This window comes from Chrysoperla carnea, chromosome 1 (assembly GCF_905475395.1).
Source record: "Chrysoperla carnea chromosome 1, inChrCarn1.1, whole genome shotgun sequence".
In the NCBI taxonomy this organism is placed as follows: domain Eukaryota; kingdom Metazoa; phylum Arthropoda; class Insecta; order Neuroptera; family Chrysopidae; genus Chrysoperla; species Chrysoperla carnea.
The window spans coordinates 108,475,135-108,491,443 of NC_058337.1; the positions used below are offsets into that span (position 1 = coordinate 108,475,135).

At 26.5% G+C, this 16,309-nt stretch overlaps 1 protein-coding gene across 3 annotated transcripts in view; it reads right to left on the bottom strand.

Moving 5' to 3' along the window:
• Positions 1-411: 411 nt before the first annotated feature.
• LOC123305116 (homeobox protein abdominal-A homolog) overlaps positions 412-16,309 on the bottom strand; it is an 84,338-nt gene continuing 68,440 nt past the window's right edge. For all 3 annotated transcript variants that reach the window (XM_044886739.1, XM_044886738.1, XM_044886737.1), the window contains one exon: positions 412-818. In XM_044886739.1, the coding sequence (XP_044742674.1) occupies positions 412-818 (407 nt within the window). The remainder of the gene's footprint in view (positions 819-16,309) is intronic.

A 16,309-nucleotide genomic window follows, 5' to 3' on the forward strand; every position in this document is an offset into this window, starting at 1 on the left:
AAAGTTTCTTTTTTTAATACTTTTTTTTGACAAAATTGTTTCAATTTCTTCATTTTTTGCTTGGTTAATTAAGGACGTTAATTAATTGAACGACACAATTTTTAATTAATTTTTTTTTGTTTTCACAACTAATTTTAATAATTTATTTACAAATTTTACGATATTAAACTTACAATCTAGTACGTATTATGAGTGTGGGCCAGTATTTTGTTTAAATTTTAAGGTTTTTTTTTTTTAACTTTTCTTTTTTTTAATCGTAAAAGCATTATAAATTAACGAAAATTTTCATTTTTATTCAATTAAATAAAAAAATTGTTTTTTTTTTTTAAATTATATAAATCGACGGATTTTAATATTTGTATATTTTTTTTTTTAATTTTTATTAAATTAAAATATGACTTTATGAAAAATTTATGTGGAAACTTTTGAAACAGCTTTTAATAAATCAGCTGCACCTCCCGTTTTATCCAAACTCATACCTTTCATCGGATCATGATGGTGCTGATGATGACTGTTATGGTGTTGTTCTAATTTTGCTTGTTTTTCTTGTTGCTGTTGCTTTAATCGGTCCTGTTCTTCCCGTTCCCTTCGCGCTTGTTCGTTTATTTCTTTGACGGCACGTAATTCTTTTTTCAATTTCATTCGTCTATTTTGGAACCAAATTTTTATTTGACGTTCTGTTAGGCATAGCGCATGAGCAATTTCAATTCGTCGTCGTCTGGTTAAGTAATGGTTAAAATGGAATTCTTTTTCTAGTTCAAGTGTTTGAAAACGTGTGTATGTTTGTCTTCCTCTTCGTCTTGGACATCCATTTGGACCTAGAACAAAAGATATTCAATGAAATATTTTGGTTTGTTCATCAATTTTTTGTTTAAAAAACTTTCTAAAAAATACTTTTTTAAATTGTTAAAATATAATGGGTTATAAAAAAGAAAGTTTGCAAAATTTTTGTAACACCTTCAAAGTAAATAAAAATTTATAACCCTTTAAACAAGCAAAATAAAGGATAAACTTTCTAAAAATAAGAATTTAGTTTGTGAAGTTTTTTATTTTTAATTTGCACCCTTTAATATAGTAAAAAACTTAACATTAAACAAAAGAAAGGATAAAAACTGTACCATTTTCATTGTGTTCATAAAATTATATTCTAAAACTTTCACCAAAGAATTTTTTTTACCGATAAAAATAATACAACGAAAACTTGAATGCGTATATAAATGATTTATCGATATTATAACTCCTATTCCTAGTATTTGTATGTATACATGAATTATTTGTTTGAGACTTCTAAAAAACTGTCTAAAACAATTACCCAGTTTGAGTGGTCACTTCTTAAATGTTTCTTAACAAATTAATGAAAAATTATTTTAAGAACATCGCTCATTGGACCTTGTATCCAATCTATAAAATTGAATATATGATTACAATAATAAACATTTCAGCGAGCTATAAAATTGATTTAATAATAATCATAAAGTATAACCGAAACAACCACCTTTAAATAACAATTCAAATCAAATATGCAAATGAATTTACATGATTTTCCCCATATTTTTTCAAAATATTTTGTTAAAAAGGTTGCTTTTTATCGATGGGTCAGTCAGTTTGACGACATTTTATGTGTGAAAACAAACTTTTTATCTATTTTGTATTTCATATTATCCCCGACAAATATAGACTCATGCTGTGTATCGAAGGTTAATGGGTAGGTGCGTCAGAGTGTTATTAAACTAAGAGATTTTGGGAATGTTGCATTTTCCCGATACATTGGCTCTCCCGAGTGTTCATGTTTAGTTTTAATGACGTTTTTAACAATGATTTCTACGTCTCTAGAGCGCCTCGCATTTGAGCGAAATGTTTGTAAGTTTTGATTTAAGTTAAACAAGCGCCAAAGAAATATATCTTGATCGTGGTTTATTTCCCCCTTTTTCTTGCGGTTTCTTTCATTTTTCTTTACTTGTAACATCTGTAACTGTACTATTAGTGAAAGGGAAACAGGACTTTAGTGACGGAGTTTTGCTGCTCACGAGAGTTTTATATTTTTAGTAGCATAATTACAGTTATATTCACACTATATTTACATTTATTTTAGCAATTAAACATAGTTTTATGGTTGTGTCCTTATCATATTTATCACCTTTGTGCATTTAAATATTAAAAACTAGTAAGTATGTTTTATTTTGTGACTTGATATATAGTTTGACTAATAATTTTACTAAAATAAATTAGCCAGACAAGGACATGGAACATATTGTGCTTCATAATTCAGGACATATAGCTTCAAAAAAGATAATGGTCAGGGAGCAAAATAGGGACTCCTTTTGTATGACTTTGATTTTTTGTGATTTTCAATCGTAAGAATTATTTCGTTGTGAAATAAGCTTGCCTTTGGAATGCTATTCAATGTACCATATTTTGAAGCGAACCAAATTCTCGACTTTTTTGCCCATTCTTCTACAGTGTTAGAAACGTTTTCAGTCAAACAGTTTGAATGCTAACGGAACAGTTCGAAGAGCTGTGTTTGGAGTTGCAGATAGTAAAAAATTTCTGTTAGAATATTAATAAGCAATTTCTTTATCTTACAAATCTTGCATTCTCTCTCAAACACGTCTGCTTTATCAAGACTAAGGTAGATTACTGCTACCAGAACTTGGGCAGTATTGAAACTCTCTAGAACTCAACTTGATCATAGCTTTGCACAACATTAAATTAGAAGAAAGGTAGTATTTCAGAAAGAGTGGAAACATATATTTTACATTTTTAAAAGCACTTCAGGTGGGTTAATTAAAAAACCGATACCAATATTTCGATATCTAAAGTTTTAAAATCTTTTATCATGTTTCTTCAAGCGTTTGCTTCAAAAGCCGAAATTCGATATTTTTCTGCATCAGGTACATAATTATACACTTAAAGGTACATAATTATATTCAACTCTTATCACATTTTTTTAAGCGCCTACATGACTCAATTCCTACATGAATTTAAGCAAAAACTTTGTTTAGAATAAAAACCATAAAAAAACGCTTCATCAACCATTTAGCTTGATACAATTATTTTAATGGTTTCCAACCAAATTTCCAGTCTTTACCAATTCCTGGATTTACTTTCCAGTTGATTCTAATCTAAAAACTCAACAACCAAAGCAAACTTTATATGCATTTACAAGTTTTTGTTTAAACATTAAACAAAGATTTTTAAAAACAATGACTTTTTTCTCTATTTCTCGTAGTAAGATTTTGTTTTTTAACTTGTACTAAATAATAAGTAATTATTCACAGTTTACAGTAAAACATGTACTTAAAATAATAATAATCATTACTAACATTGTATAATGTAGCTATTAAATTTGTGATTCAGACTTATTGATTGCAACCGAAAATCGAAATAAAAAAATTTATTGATTTGGATTGAGTAGTAAAAAATTTATTAATCTTAACTATGTTTGACCTATGAGGTTTTGTACGTTTCGAATTCATTGAATTTTCCATCGAGTCACAAAATGTACGGAGACATATGATAATTTGTCGGATAAGATTAGCAAAATAGAAACTTTTAAGATTAGCAAAACAGAAACTTTTAACATTTTTAATATTAGTATAGAATTTATCCCATGATCCTTTTTCTGAATGAGTCCAATAGATACCGAAGTGAGTATTTCTAGAAAACTTCCTAGTCTGATAAACGGTTCAAAAATGCGGAGCAAGCTAGAAATGTTTTTCGGAAAGATCCCAACAATTGATTTGAGTGGCACCTAAATTAAAGTTCTAGCCCATTTTTCGTGCTAGGGAAGCATTTATTGCGACAAGTTTGAGATATTTATGAATAATCAATAAAATTTGAAAAGCAGCATTTGAATTTTGTTGATGTGATAACACCCACAATTGTTTTAGCCCGACCTCCCATTCACAGATTCTCAGAGTATTTTTGCAAAATATTCTCGCGAAGGTCAATCGAAGTGAAGCACTCACCACCATGTTTCTCATTGCTATGACTGACATCGAAGTGACAACAGCTGCTGTGGTATCTTCCTGTACGTTATAACAAAACTTTTGAGCAATAATGTGTTATATAAGCCACAAGAAGACAGTGTATAGGAAGCTCTACTTAAAAGAAAGCTATGTCTAACCTCTAAATGTTACATCCATAATGGCTTGTTTTTGGATAAATTATATTAACATTTTACTATTACTATTGAAACAAAAAGTTGAATAATGTTAGTTTCACGGCGTGTAATTTTTTCTTTGTATATATATATATAGATACGTTTTGTAATTTTACATTAAAATTTACTAGTATTTGGCGTGGTTTTTATTAAACTGAGAAAAAAGGTATTAAAAATTTATAAAACAAAAATTTTACTTCCGTTTCCATAGAACAACAAGCAAAGTTATAATATTATATGATTTGGTTAAATAAATTCTTTTAATAATACAATATAATAACAATTATTTATGGGTTTTTATTATTTTTAAAATGTATTAAATTTTGTAATAAAATTTGTTCTTACATCACAGAAAACATATTCAAAAACAGAGCAGAAAACGATTGTTTTAATTAGGTATGTGTAAAAAAAATAAAAGGTTTTTTTTTTTTTTTTTTTTAATAATATGTTAATTACTTCTTTTAAATTGTGATGTATATATGTATATTTTTATGGTTTGGCAAATGTTGAGAGATTTGTTTAGAATTCATACCGTAATATTTTCGGAAATATTTTTGTAACTTTTTATAATTCTGGCAAAATTTGTTATTAAGTGGAATTAAATTAAAAATGAATATGTAATTATCAGTAACGTAAAGGTAGAACAGCGGTTTGCTTTTGGTGGTAAAATGAAAGTACTTAATCTAATTGAATTTAGTAATAACATACTTTTTTAAATAGTACTTTGCGAAATTGGTTATAAATAATTTTTACTGACCGGTAAATAAATTCGAAGTATAATACATGTATTATTCTTCGGAGAAAGGAAAAGCTGAGTTGCTAAGAAGTTAATATTAAGTATAACTTATTTATTTTCGATTCATAGGCACAATTATTTCGGCAAAAATACCTTTTTACTTTTCTATTGAGATATATATATATATATATATATATATATATATATATATCTCCTTTTTAAGATTTTTACATTTATTAAAAATATACTCTTATATAACTCTGAAAGCTCTGTGTTTTTTAGGCACAGCCAAAAACTTTAATTTCTTGAGCTAAAATTTTAGCGGTAGACATCAAATAATGAAAATCACTATTCGTTCTTCTTTCAAATTATATGAAATCAAAAAATTATTTATAAGTTTAAATCTTTGAGAGTAGAATTAGTTTTGAGTAGAAAATATTATAGTAGGTTTATAAGTACCTATTATATAATTTTTCGTCCAAATTTTTAATTTTTAAGAAATAATATTTAATTTTCTATTAAAAATAAAGTTGTGAACGGTTTATCATTATTAAAATATTAAAAATAAAAATGATATATAAATTAACAATTACAGATATTTTATTTTGCATTCATTTGTTATGCACACATGTGTTATAATAAAATTACAAATATGCATATTAATTAATTATACCATTAATGTTTTAATATATATTTTATTATTGCTATTATTTTAATTATTATTGTTTTATATATTTTATTTTTTAACGATTATTTATTTTATTAAATGTCTACAATTATAATAATTAATCTTATTAAAAAATATATATTTAATAAATTTATTGTAATATTATTACCCAAATTAAAATTAGTTAGGCAGATAGTTGCAACTTCGTCAATGTATTTTAATTTGCATCTGCACGAACTTACGCAATACATAGGCATAATAGTCTTTAGAACGTAGGTTTCAAAACGAAAGACTTGACAGCCAATTAATTTTGATCACTGAATGTTTAATACTCGGTGCACCAATATTAACTCAAACTTAAATTTGAAAATACAAGTCTGGAACCCAGAAGTCGATATAATATATTTTCAAGTTTGGTTTCATCCAGTAATGAAACAGTAGTAATCGTGGCATAGGGGCAAAAAAAAATGCTGAGATCGCCTCCGCTTATGTGGGTATCCACCAAAAATCACCCTACGGACCACAACAGTTGAAAATGCGGCTGGTCCCACCTTATTGTCGTCATTTAAAAATGAAATTGATACTTTTTAAATCAAATACCTTGAGGATCAATATAGTTAGCTATTCAAGCAAGGCCATTTAGAAGGGTTGGACCCCAATATTCTTTATTTAACCTTAAAATTCAGTCAATTAATTAAAAATTAATTATTTGTGTGGGTTGGTAGTCAAATAATTAACAAAGACACACTAATCAACGTACTAATCAACATTGTAAAAAAATTATATTAATATTTATTAATAGAAATTTATTCATATTTGTAATATTCATAAATATTAAAAAAAAAAAAATATATACTATCGTTTTATCAAAAAATAGCTTGAAGCGCTTGGAATCATTACATCCTTGATATTTGAAATTGTGTACATCCAGCTTTTACCAAAGTCATGTGTCAATGTACCAGAAGAAAAATTTTTCTCTACTTTTTGATTTAGTAAAAGCTGTCCCTTAAAAAAGTATTTTTTTAATAAAATTACTGAGTAGAATTTGGACTCATACTTAAGCTTGTTTGATTACAATATTTTACTAGGGTTTGACATTTATTTTTATAGTATTTTCTCCGTATTATTTTAGTATTTTCTCCGTATTTGTTCCAGTATCGATCACCCCATGGATTAAGTCGTAATTTTACAATGTAAAATCAAGGAATCATTTTCAGATGAAAAAGGAGTCAGTGATCTATTGAAGGTTATATAGGAGGATTGGACCGCCACCTTTCTCAAACCTATTTTACTTAATCTTAAAAACCAATTAATTAAAAATTATTTATGTGGGTAGAAAATAAAATAATTAATAAAATTAATAAAAACAGTTTAGCGTACCAATCAACATTGTGAAAAATAATATTAGCATTTTTTTAAAATCATAATTTATTCATATTTTTTATACTAATACTAGATATTTTTGAAAAATCAAGCATTAACATATTATCGATTAAACAAAATGTGTTCTCAGTTGAGTTGAGTATTAATGGTTCCAAGCACTACCGATATCTAATAATAATAATATATGTTTTTTTTTATTACATATAAATACGTAAGTAATAAAATGAGATAAAACTATAATTTTTAAAAATAGTTTGTTAGTATGTTCTAATACTATTTTTATCGTTTTTATTATGACATTAATATTTTGTAATATTATTTATAACTATTATAGCAAAATAAAATCATCTTTTAATAATATTATTATTAATATAATAGTTATTAGTTATTTATCATAAATATATTGGTTTATTAGCTATATTTTGACAGTCTAGTGTGAGACGGTCTTTTCGAATTGAAAATTTATTTTTTAGCCAAAAGTTCTCTAATATTCACAGTTTAAATAGCAAGCTTTTCTGAACAAAATTTAATGAATTCTTATTAACAAAATGCGTAATGAAAAAACTTAATTTTAATTGAATGAAATTTGAGGTGAGGCAGTGCATTACAGCTTATGCGTTTCCGAAATCTTAGTATCGTTTACTACTGTATGAAAAGTTATGCCAATTTGTAACAACTTGTTTCTGAGTACCTCAAATTATGTGATTATTAAAAAATTATGGCAAACATAATTCATTGAAAAAAAATTGTTTCAAATATTTTTTTGGATTATGATAATTTTTAATTTTCGGTTGCATTGAGTAATGTAGGAAATACATCAAATTTAAATTTTTCTTCTTTTTATTTGTTAATAAATAATCATTTTTTTTTGTTCTTTTTTCAGGGTTACTATGGAAGAGATAATTTTAAATACCTCACTACCAATCGATCCAATAAAAGGGAAACACATTAATGTCCTACGAGCCAAGCAGAATAATTTGTATAAAACAAGTTGTGAAGTCAACACTCAAGTATGGGCAGAATTGCATACTTAGTAGAATGAAGAAAAAAAGTGATCCTGATTACAGAATCGATTATGAAAACCTTATCATTTTCTATATAAACTATCTCTTTTAATGAGAACAAACTAAACCGACAAACTAAAGAGAAGAAAGTTTAACTGAAATTGGAAAGTCTATCTACCAAATTTTATAATCTTTCTTCGCGCAGAAGAAGGATAAATATTAATTTAAGGAATATCAACAGCTTAATTTTATTACTTTTATAGTTAAATTTCTTTTACATGTCTCAGAAGTAGAAAGTTTTGTATAAACACTACTCGAATATCAAAATAACGAAAAAAATTCAAAGAATTTCAATTAAAAACATCCCTTTTTCAGATACATTATTGTTATATCTATGATGTTCTGTTCCCTGCATTCCAATTTTCTATGAACAGTGTTTTTTTTTGTTGTAAAAGGTGTGTAGCTTAGCATATAACATCGGACTGACAGGAGGAAAGTAGTAAGAATACTTCTTTAGATTACGTAATAATTGTTAGCGTTGTACCTTGGAAACAATGTAAAAACCTTGCATCACCCATCTAGAAAAATCACAGCTAAATGGAAGAAGAATGTCTACTTTGCAAAAGGCCAGCTATTGCAAGAATGGTTGCGCAAGTGCCTTTGTTTTCAAGTAAAATGAAAATCTAATATTTGAGATCAGTGAGTAATTCTCTTTAAGAAGAGAGAAGTCTTATTTAAAACGAAAAACAGTTATCGCTTTTACTAGACTATCAGAAAGGCAATAACTAAGAGATACAGTTTTCAACGTTTCAATGAAATTCGATTTGAAGAGGGAACATCGTCAGGAACACTCGTTGGGAGTGACCCAAGGCACATTAGGTTGTGGCTCATTGTACATTATGGTCTTGCACCATGGATACATATCTGATTGTTCAGAATTCTCATTGATTTTTCTCACGAACGCTAAATTGATTATCACAAGTAACCAGTAGTCTTCCTAATTAATCATCGAAAAGGATTAAATTATATAGTTTGTATATGATGGTGCTTTTAAGAGAGACTATTTTTATTGTTATAGTTAAACCGATGGTTCTAAACATGGATAAAGGTAAATTCAGATCCATGGTACGACACTCTCTCATACATTCTCTTACATAGTGGCTGTGTCACTGTTGGGCAGGGGGTTGTCTTGTATGTTGGTTGATATTCAACTCCATACACATACACAAAAAACTAATGGCTCCGTTACCATGACAACCCAATGTATGTTACTTTCTCATTCCAACACAAAAACATTATTCACAATTTACGTAGTAGAGAACGATACATAACTCCTTCTTTTTTTTGGATGAACCCTACTCACAAAATGTTATAATACCTATAATAGAACACAGAAAGTTGTACGAACGTTCTTTGCAGTCGCAGCAAACAGTATGGTATAGTTGTCAAATAAATCATTAAACCTAGTTTTCGTATATGGAGACTCGTATGTTATATAATAGGTAGAGAAAAAAAAAAGGGATATCAGTTCATAGATATATAAAACATAATCTAGAACGATTTTTATTACTAAATATTTATACGAGATTATGTGCTGGGTATTATTTCGGAATATGTATTTCGGTTCGATTTCGTTTTCTAAACTTCAACTGTACGAATGAATGTTTATATTTATTCATGCATCAATTTTGTTGTGTTTCTGTTCCAAATCAAATGGTCGCATGAAATATTTGCAATAAATATTTTTTTTTTTTTTTGAATTTCGGCTGTATTTACTGTTGCTCCTTTTTTATTTGAAATTGTTATCTTTTCAGCTATGAGGTAAGTACTGTGAACTAGCTGATTTTTCGGCATCAAAATTTCTTAAACCATATTATACATAAAAAATCAATTTAAAATCTAATCACGAATGAAAGGCAAAACATTTATTAACAAGATAGTCCTTCGTTTGATTTCTCAAAAAAAATTGAAAGTTTCTCACTTGGCTCTCAACATGCTAAAGAATATTTTTGAATATACTTAATTTTGAATTTGCCTTAAGAGTATTGAGAATTTCTTTTCACCATTTACACCAATTAAGAAATTATTTTTTATGAAATGTTTCTGTAAATAAAGTTGATTTGGCTACGGCCAATGAAATAATTTGAAGCCGAATTTATCTGTGTTAAAAATCATATCTAAATTATTCCAAAAATATTATTTTTTTCCAAATAAATTAACGGTTTATAGTAATTTATATTCACAGTGATAAAAAACATACAAAAATTCAATTTATCAACCTGTCTGTAATTTTAAATTCATTAGCATTTTTAATAACTTTTTCAGGTAATTTGGATAATTTTTAAATAAAACAACCAATTACCTCTGTTTGAATTCACACTTAGCCAGAGGTGTTGAAGGGTAGTTATGGAATTCTTATTGCATAGTTGTGGAATAAATTTAATTATTTAAATTACAAAAAATTAATGATTAAATTAATTTTAATGATTAAATTAATGAATTAAGAACCATATAATATTAATTGTGTATTAAATTTTTGAGTATTTTAATTACTTGTTTAAATTATGGACTACAAATAAGGAACGATTAAATATTATGTAGGTAAGTTACATTACCGAAAACAACGATAGGTACTTATTATTTAAAAAAAAAAAAAAAAAAATCTGCACTTTAATACAATCCTGTTAGTAATTTTCAGATAGGTTTCAACTGTGATTCACTACAGTATTATTTTGTTTAGTAGAAAGAAACGCAATGCTTGGAATGGACGACGATTGTTCTTTTAATGCAAAAGTTATCTTTTCTGAAATCATTTTCATAAGCGACACTTTTAGTTAAAATATCAAATATATTGTTAAACATATTTTAGTTAGTAATAAACGTGATTAAATGCTTTGGGAAAATTACTTTGCTGGTCTAGAACGGGAAATTTACTTTCCCGTTCTGTTATTATCCCCTAAAAAACAGCTTTTCTGGCGTCAAAATGTTACCTGAAATTCGCTATAGTTTAACAATTTCAGATTTTTACTTTTATAAAGGTTCAAAATTTTCTTTCGTTAAATCAATTACATTATTTTTTAAGAATTGGTTTTACAATTATAAAGAAATCTTAATCAGAATTATTCAGCTACTATCTCGCGTTTTAAAGCCAATAATGGAATGTCCAACCTTTTTTAATCAATATTTATCAATTTTATTAATATTTCCTTTTTTAATGTATTATTTAGTATTATACAAAGATCAATCTTTTATCGTTTTTTTATTTAGATAAGTTTCCGTTAAAATCATTTCATTGTTTCTTTGTACCGAATAGTAAGTAATACACAATATACTGCTCTTATTCTAAAATCTAAATAACTGTTATAATACGAACACAATAATCATTTGTTGTTATGATTTACGATACCGAAATCTGTCTCTATGATTGTAAATATCAAACTTTTTAAAGGTTTACTGATGGTATAATAATGGTATAATAAAATAATTTTATTAGAACATAATTTTGTATAATAATAATAGGTCGTTTTAACGGTGATTTTCAAGTCAATATTACTTAGATGTACTTATTACAATGTATTTGTTTGTTGTATGTATACACAAAACAAAATTATTATTATCTTTTATTAAAGATTATTATTATGGAAGGTAAATAAAATATTGTAATATGGTCTATAAACTTTCTGATAGGAAGTTATTGAATTCACCAGAAAAATCGAAAGAAATGTATTTTATCATTACAATATTTTAAAACTGAATGTCTGTGTTCTGAGATCAAATTTTATTCCACAGTCAATTTTCAAAATAGTTCAAAGATGATGAGGGTAAAAAACTACGAAGATGTCTAAATAGTTTTTAAGTTCTGATTTTGATTTTGCCGAATTGTTTTGGCTCCAAATTTTAACCTACCCTGGGAAATTTATTGGACTCTATAAACTAATTTCAAATAAATGTTAGTAAATTTGACGAAATAATAAAGTCTTAAATATACCGCATCTTTAAGTTTTTATTACTGGATAGGATAATTTAATACAACTAAAATTTAATAAAATAAGAAAGTGATTGTTCTGTCTAATAGAGGTAATATCCATGACGAATTGCAGTCTTCTATAAAGAACATCAAACACATTTACAAATTACTAATAAATAAAAATTCAAAGTATAAATTTTAAATAACAATCATAATTTTTATCATTATATTATAATTAATGTTACATAAATTATGTTGAAATTTCAACACTTTTATTCTAAAACTTTTACTTTTTAATAGAAATTATTATTTATACGCATTAAGGATAAATTTTGATTTTTTTTTTTTAAATACTTTTTTTCGATTATAAATGGTCTTTCGCTTTCGCAATTGTTACGGATTTGGTATTTATACAGCATTTTGTAGATCCTATATGCACTTAAAAAAATTTGTAATTTTACCAAGTTTACTAAAATTACCAACCGAATTTTCAATTTAATATTCATTTTTGTTAATTTTCCTGTTTATTATGGAACTATAGCTTTACTATGCTTTAGTAAAAGAAGTTACCAAATTTCTAATTTTCTTGGAGTATAATTTGCAGTAATATTGACTTTACAATACAACCAAACACTTGTTTCTACACCACAGCACTGTTATAAATAAATACATCATGCACGATATAAAATAAATGGGCACCAGCGCCATAATCGGCATTTTTAAAAGATTATTTATATTATTTACAATAGTGATAATAATAATAATAATCATCATAATATCACCACAAAACATTAGCAAAGAGAGGATAACGACATGTCCATGGTATATGATAATATGCAGAGTGTAATATACACACCGTCGCCATATTGTATTATAAATATATACTGCAAACCACACATGTCTAGACTGCATACAAAAAATCAAATATCATTGCAGGCTGAGCCGGAGTGGTCGAGTCGCTTCACTGGGTACCATCAATATGATTGTGTGAGTCTATATCTATATGGAACTGCATTCACCGCGTTCACATATGAAAGCATGGCTGCGATCTGTTTTTTCTTTATGATTCAGTGTATTACACTGAGTGCGAGCGAAAAACGATGGTGCCACTTCCATGTAATGCGGCTATCCTTCATTAGTCACATTTAGTGTAAATAGAGTATACACTTTTGTGTAAAAAGAACAGACTGGATGCGATGCTACTATGCAATATGAATAATGAATTTAAATTAAAATTAATATAAAGAGCATGTATTTACATTATTTAATAAAATATAAGTATGCTGACGTATTTTAAAATTTTGTGTGTATATTTAAATAAAAACATAATATATTTCCAAAACTTATATGAGAATATACAGAGTGTTTTCACTGCTTCTTTTTTTCCTAACTGTAATTTTTTAGATAATTTAATCTGAAAATTGGCTAGTGAATGTTTCCATACGTTGTTTTTGAAAAATATATGAAGAACTGATTTCGAGATGTGTAGAAAATTATTTTTTTATACTCGGTATATCTCCGGCAAAAAACTATGCAAATTTTAATTGTTCATATCTTAAAATCTGTGGGAAATTTTTTTTATTAATTACAGAATACTTATTAATCTTATATTTCAATTTTGTTGAATTCCTAAGAAAAGTGATTTCAGAATTGAACTAACATGTTTGAGTAGACAATTTGAAATAGGTGAGTTTTTAGAAAATTTTGAACCAGTTAAAAGGGGAAAATCGCTTACGTTATTTCATATCTACATATAAAAATTTTTTTATTTTTATTAAAAAAAAATGGTGGAAGCGAAAATAAGTTCTATACAATATCAATTCTTAGTATGTATTTTATAGTTATTTGCGCTTCCACCACATTTAGTGTATTTGATCTTTAAGAAAAATAAGGTTAAAATTATATTTTCTCTATTATTTATATTCAACGGCAGAGCAGACTTTATCAATTTTATTTGACAGCAGTGTGACTAATTATTGAAATTAGTCTATATTAGCAAGTAGCTTAAAATCATTTTTAAATACTAATTTCTTGAAAATTTAAGGTAAATATTTAGAATCATCCTTTATTCTTTCAAAAAGTGTATGTGTATATTTTAGTGAATGTGTTATTTTTAGGTTAAACCGGAACTTAATTTAATATTCAAGACAAGTATTTTAATTAAATGATGATATTCATTTTTCTTTATTCACCTCACTATTATATAAGCTTAAATAATTTGAAAATGGCTTTTTATTTAAATAAATATACCTAAGTATTTATTTTCGTTTGAAGAAATGATTTTTATTAGGTTTTTGCAAATTTTAAAGTCGGTTCAAAAATAGTTGAAAAACAAAAAAAGAAAGTAGCGTTTTGTTTTTATTAATCGATGGCCCATAAAAAATTTATAAAAGTGTTATGTAAGCCGATTTCCATTCATATACTTTAAACTCATTTCTCGAATCGTCATGAAATCGATTTTAGTGATTTCATATTCAAAATTTATTTTGGCGTCTTATACTTATGAATAGGTAAGTATGTAAGCTTAGCGTAGAATACCATTTTTGGGTAGCTTGTTTTTTTTTTTTTTTTTTTTAATGAGGATAAAGAATTTGATAAAAAGTTCTAAATTATGTTTATAAAAAAATTAAATTTGCAAACTTAATAAATTGATTGCTCCCAAACAGTCTGATTGCTCTCAAAAATCAGCGTGGAACTTTAAGCTTCTTTTATCTTCTTTTATCTTTTTTTACTTGACGGTTTGATGATTTAGTAGTCTAGAATTCTTCAAACACAAAATTACAGAAAACAAATTCTAAGCTCAACCTATCTTTAAAATACAATTCTTTTCCAAACAACCAACAAATAAACGATAAAATCAACGAATCATGATTATTTCCACAACTTGTAAGATATAAGAGAATTCACACTATTGAGTTTGAATATTGGATGTACCAGTAAAGAACGTTAGTCTCTTAAAACATATAAACACACCCTTATATCCCTTATATATACTCGATATAATAATAATATGATATCTTCATAGATCATAAAATCTACTGAATTGCGTTTAAAGATGTCAAAAACTTCACTTGCAGAGGATGCAATTTATATCTAACATTATATTTGTTCTTTTATTCTTGGTGTAATACACTCAATTTAAGTAGAAAAAGATAGTCTTATTACACTGTTATAAGATCATCTTTATCTACTTACACTATGTATGTCACATCGAGCTAAAAAGATCAGATGAGTGTATACGTACAAATACTAGCACTACCCCACAGAATATCTCTAACTGTACTCAAGGAAGTCATAATGGGTTTGTTATAACAACTTATCAGGAATGGAAATAATACATATGACAACTCTATAGAACGTTATTTAGATTAGTATCTGTTTTTTACAGTTTAACCATATCGAATTGGTTTTGATAAAGTTAAAATATAATTTTACAAGCCTAAAGCTTTCTGTTTTAACCAAAAGTAATTTACTATTCATTATAAAATCCTTTAGTACTTGAAATTAGAATATTATCAGGATATCAACGAGAATTTATATCCTTACAAGGGTGCTTAAAAATTTAAATAAACTTGAAATTGCTATTTTAAAGAATGAGAAACTTTCAGGTGCGGTGAAAAAATGCTCAATAAGCATAATATTCACATCCAAACAATTTCTTACGAGTAATTGGTTTCTGCGTTGTTAATTCTGAGTTGGATTTTCTTAAATTCCCTTTAATTTTTTACTTTTGAAGGCAGCAACTAAAGCTTATCAGATGGATGTTTTAAAGTGATTATTGATTTTTTAACGGAATTTCAGAAGTGCTTCTAAGCCATTTTTCGCATTTTAATTATTTAAGTTATTTGAGCTTAAGAAAAAAAGCTTTTTGTGATCATACTATTAACTGTTCTTAATTAATCACGTAATCAAAGCGACTACTTGCTTGTAGTTATTTAAAAGTTTTTTATACGTATTTTGAAATTTCACGAGAAAATTCTCGATTCATTAAAATTTGCTTGAAACAAAGTACTGATGAAAGTACTGATACTGAAACGCATTCTGTTTTCCATAGATTTTAATAAATTGTACGTCATTTTTTTTCACAAAAACTCGCCAAATCATTAAAATGAAACGAACTGTGATTTTTATGATATCATAGCATCCCCTCTAATATAATATAAACTAAATGTAAATAATCCGATCAATTTTGATGATGCGATATATGTTTCTTATAAATTACCACACTTAAAAAATGAAAAAAGATCATGCTTTTTGCCATGTTTATTCGCATGGTAACGTATGAATAATTTCAGAAATTTGTTCACGGTAAATACTTATAATTGTTTTTAATAATAATAATAATAATAATTTATTTACCAAAGATACAATATAGTACATAGGTTTCGTC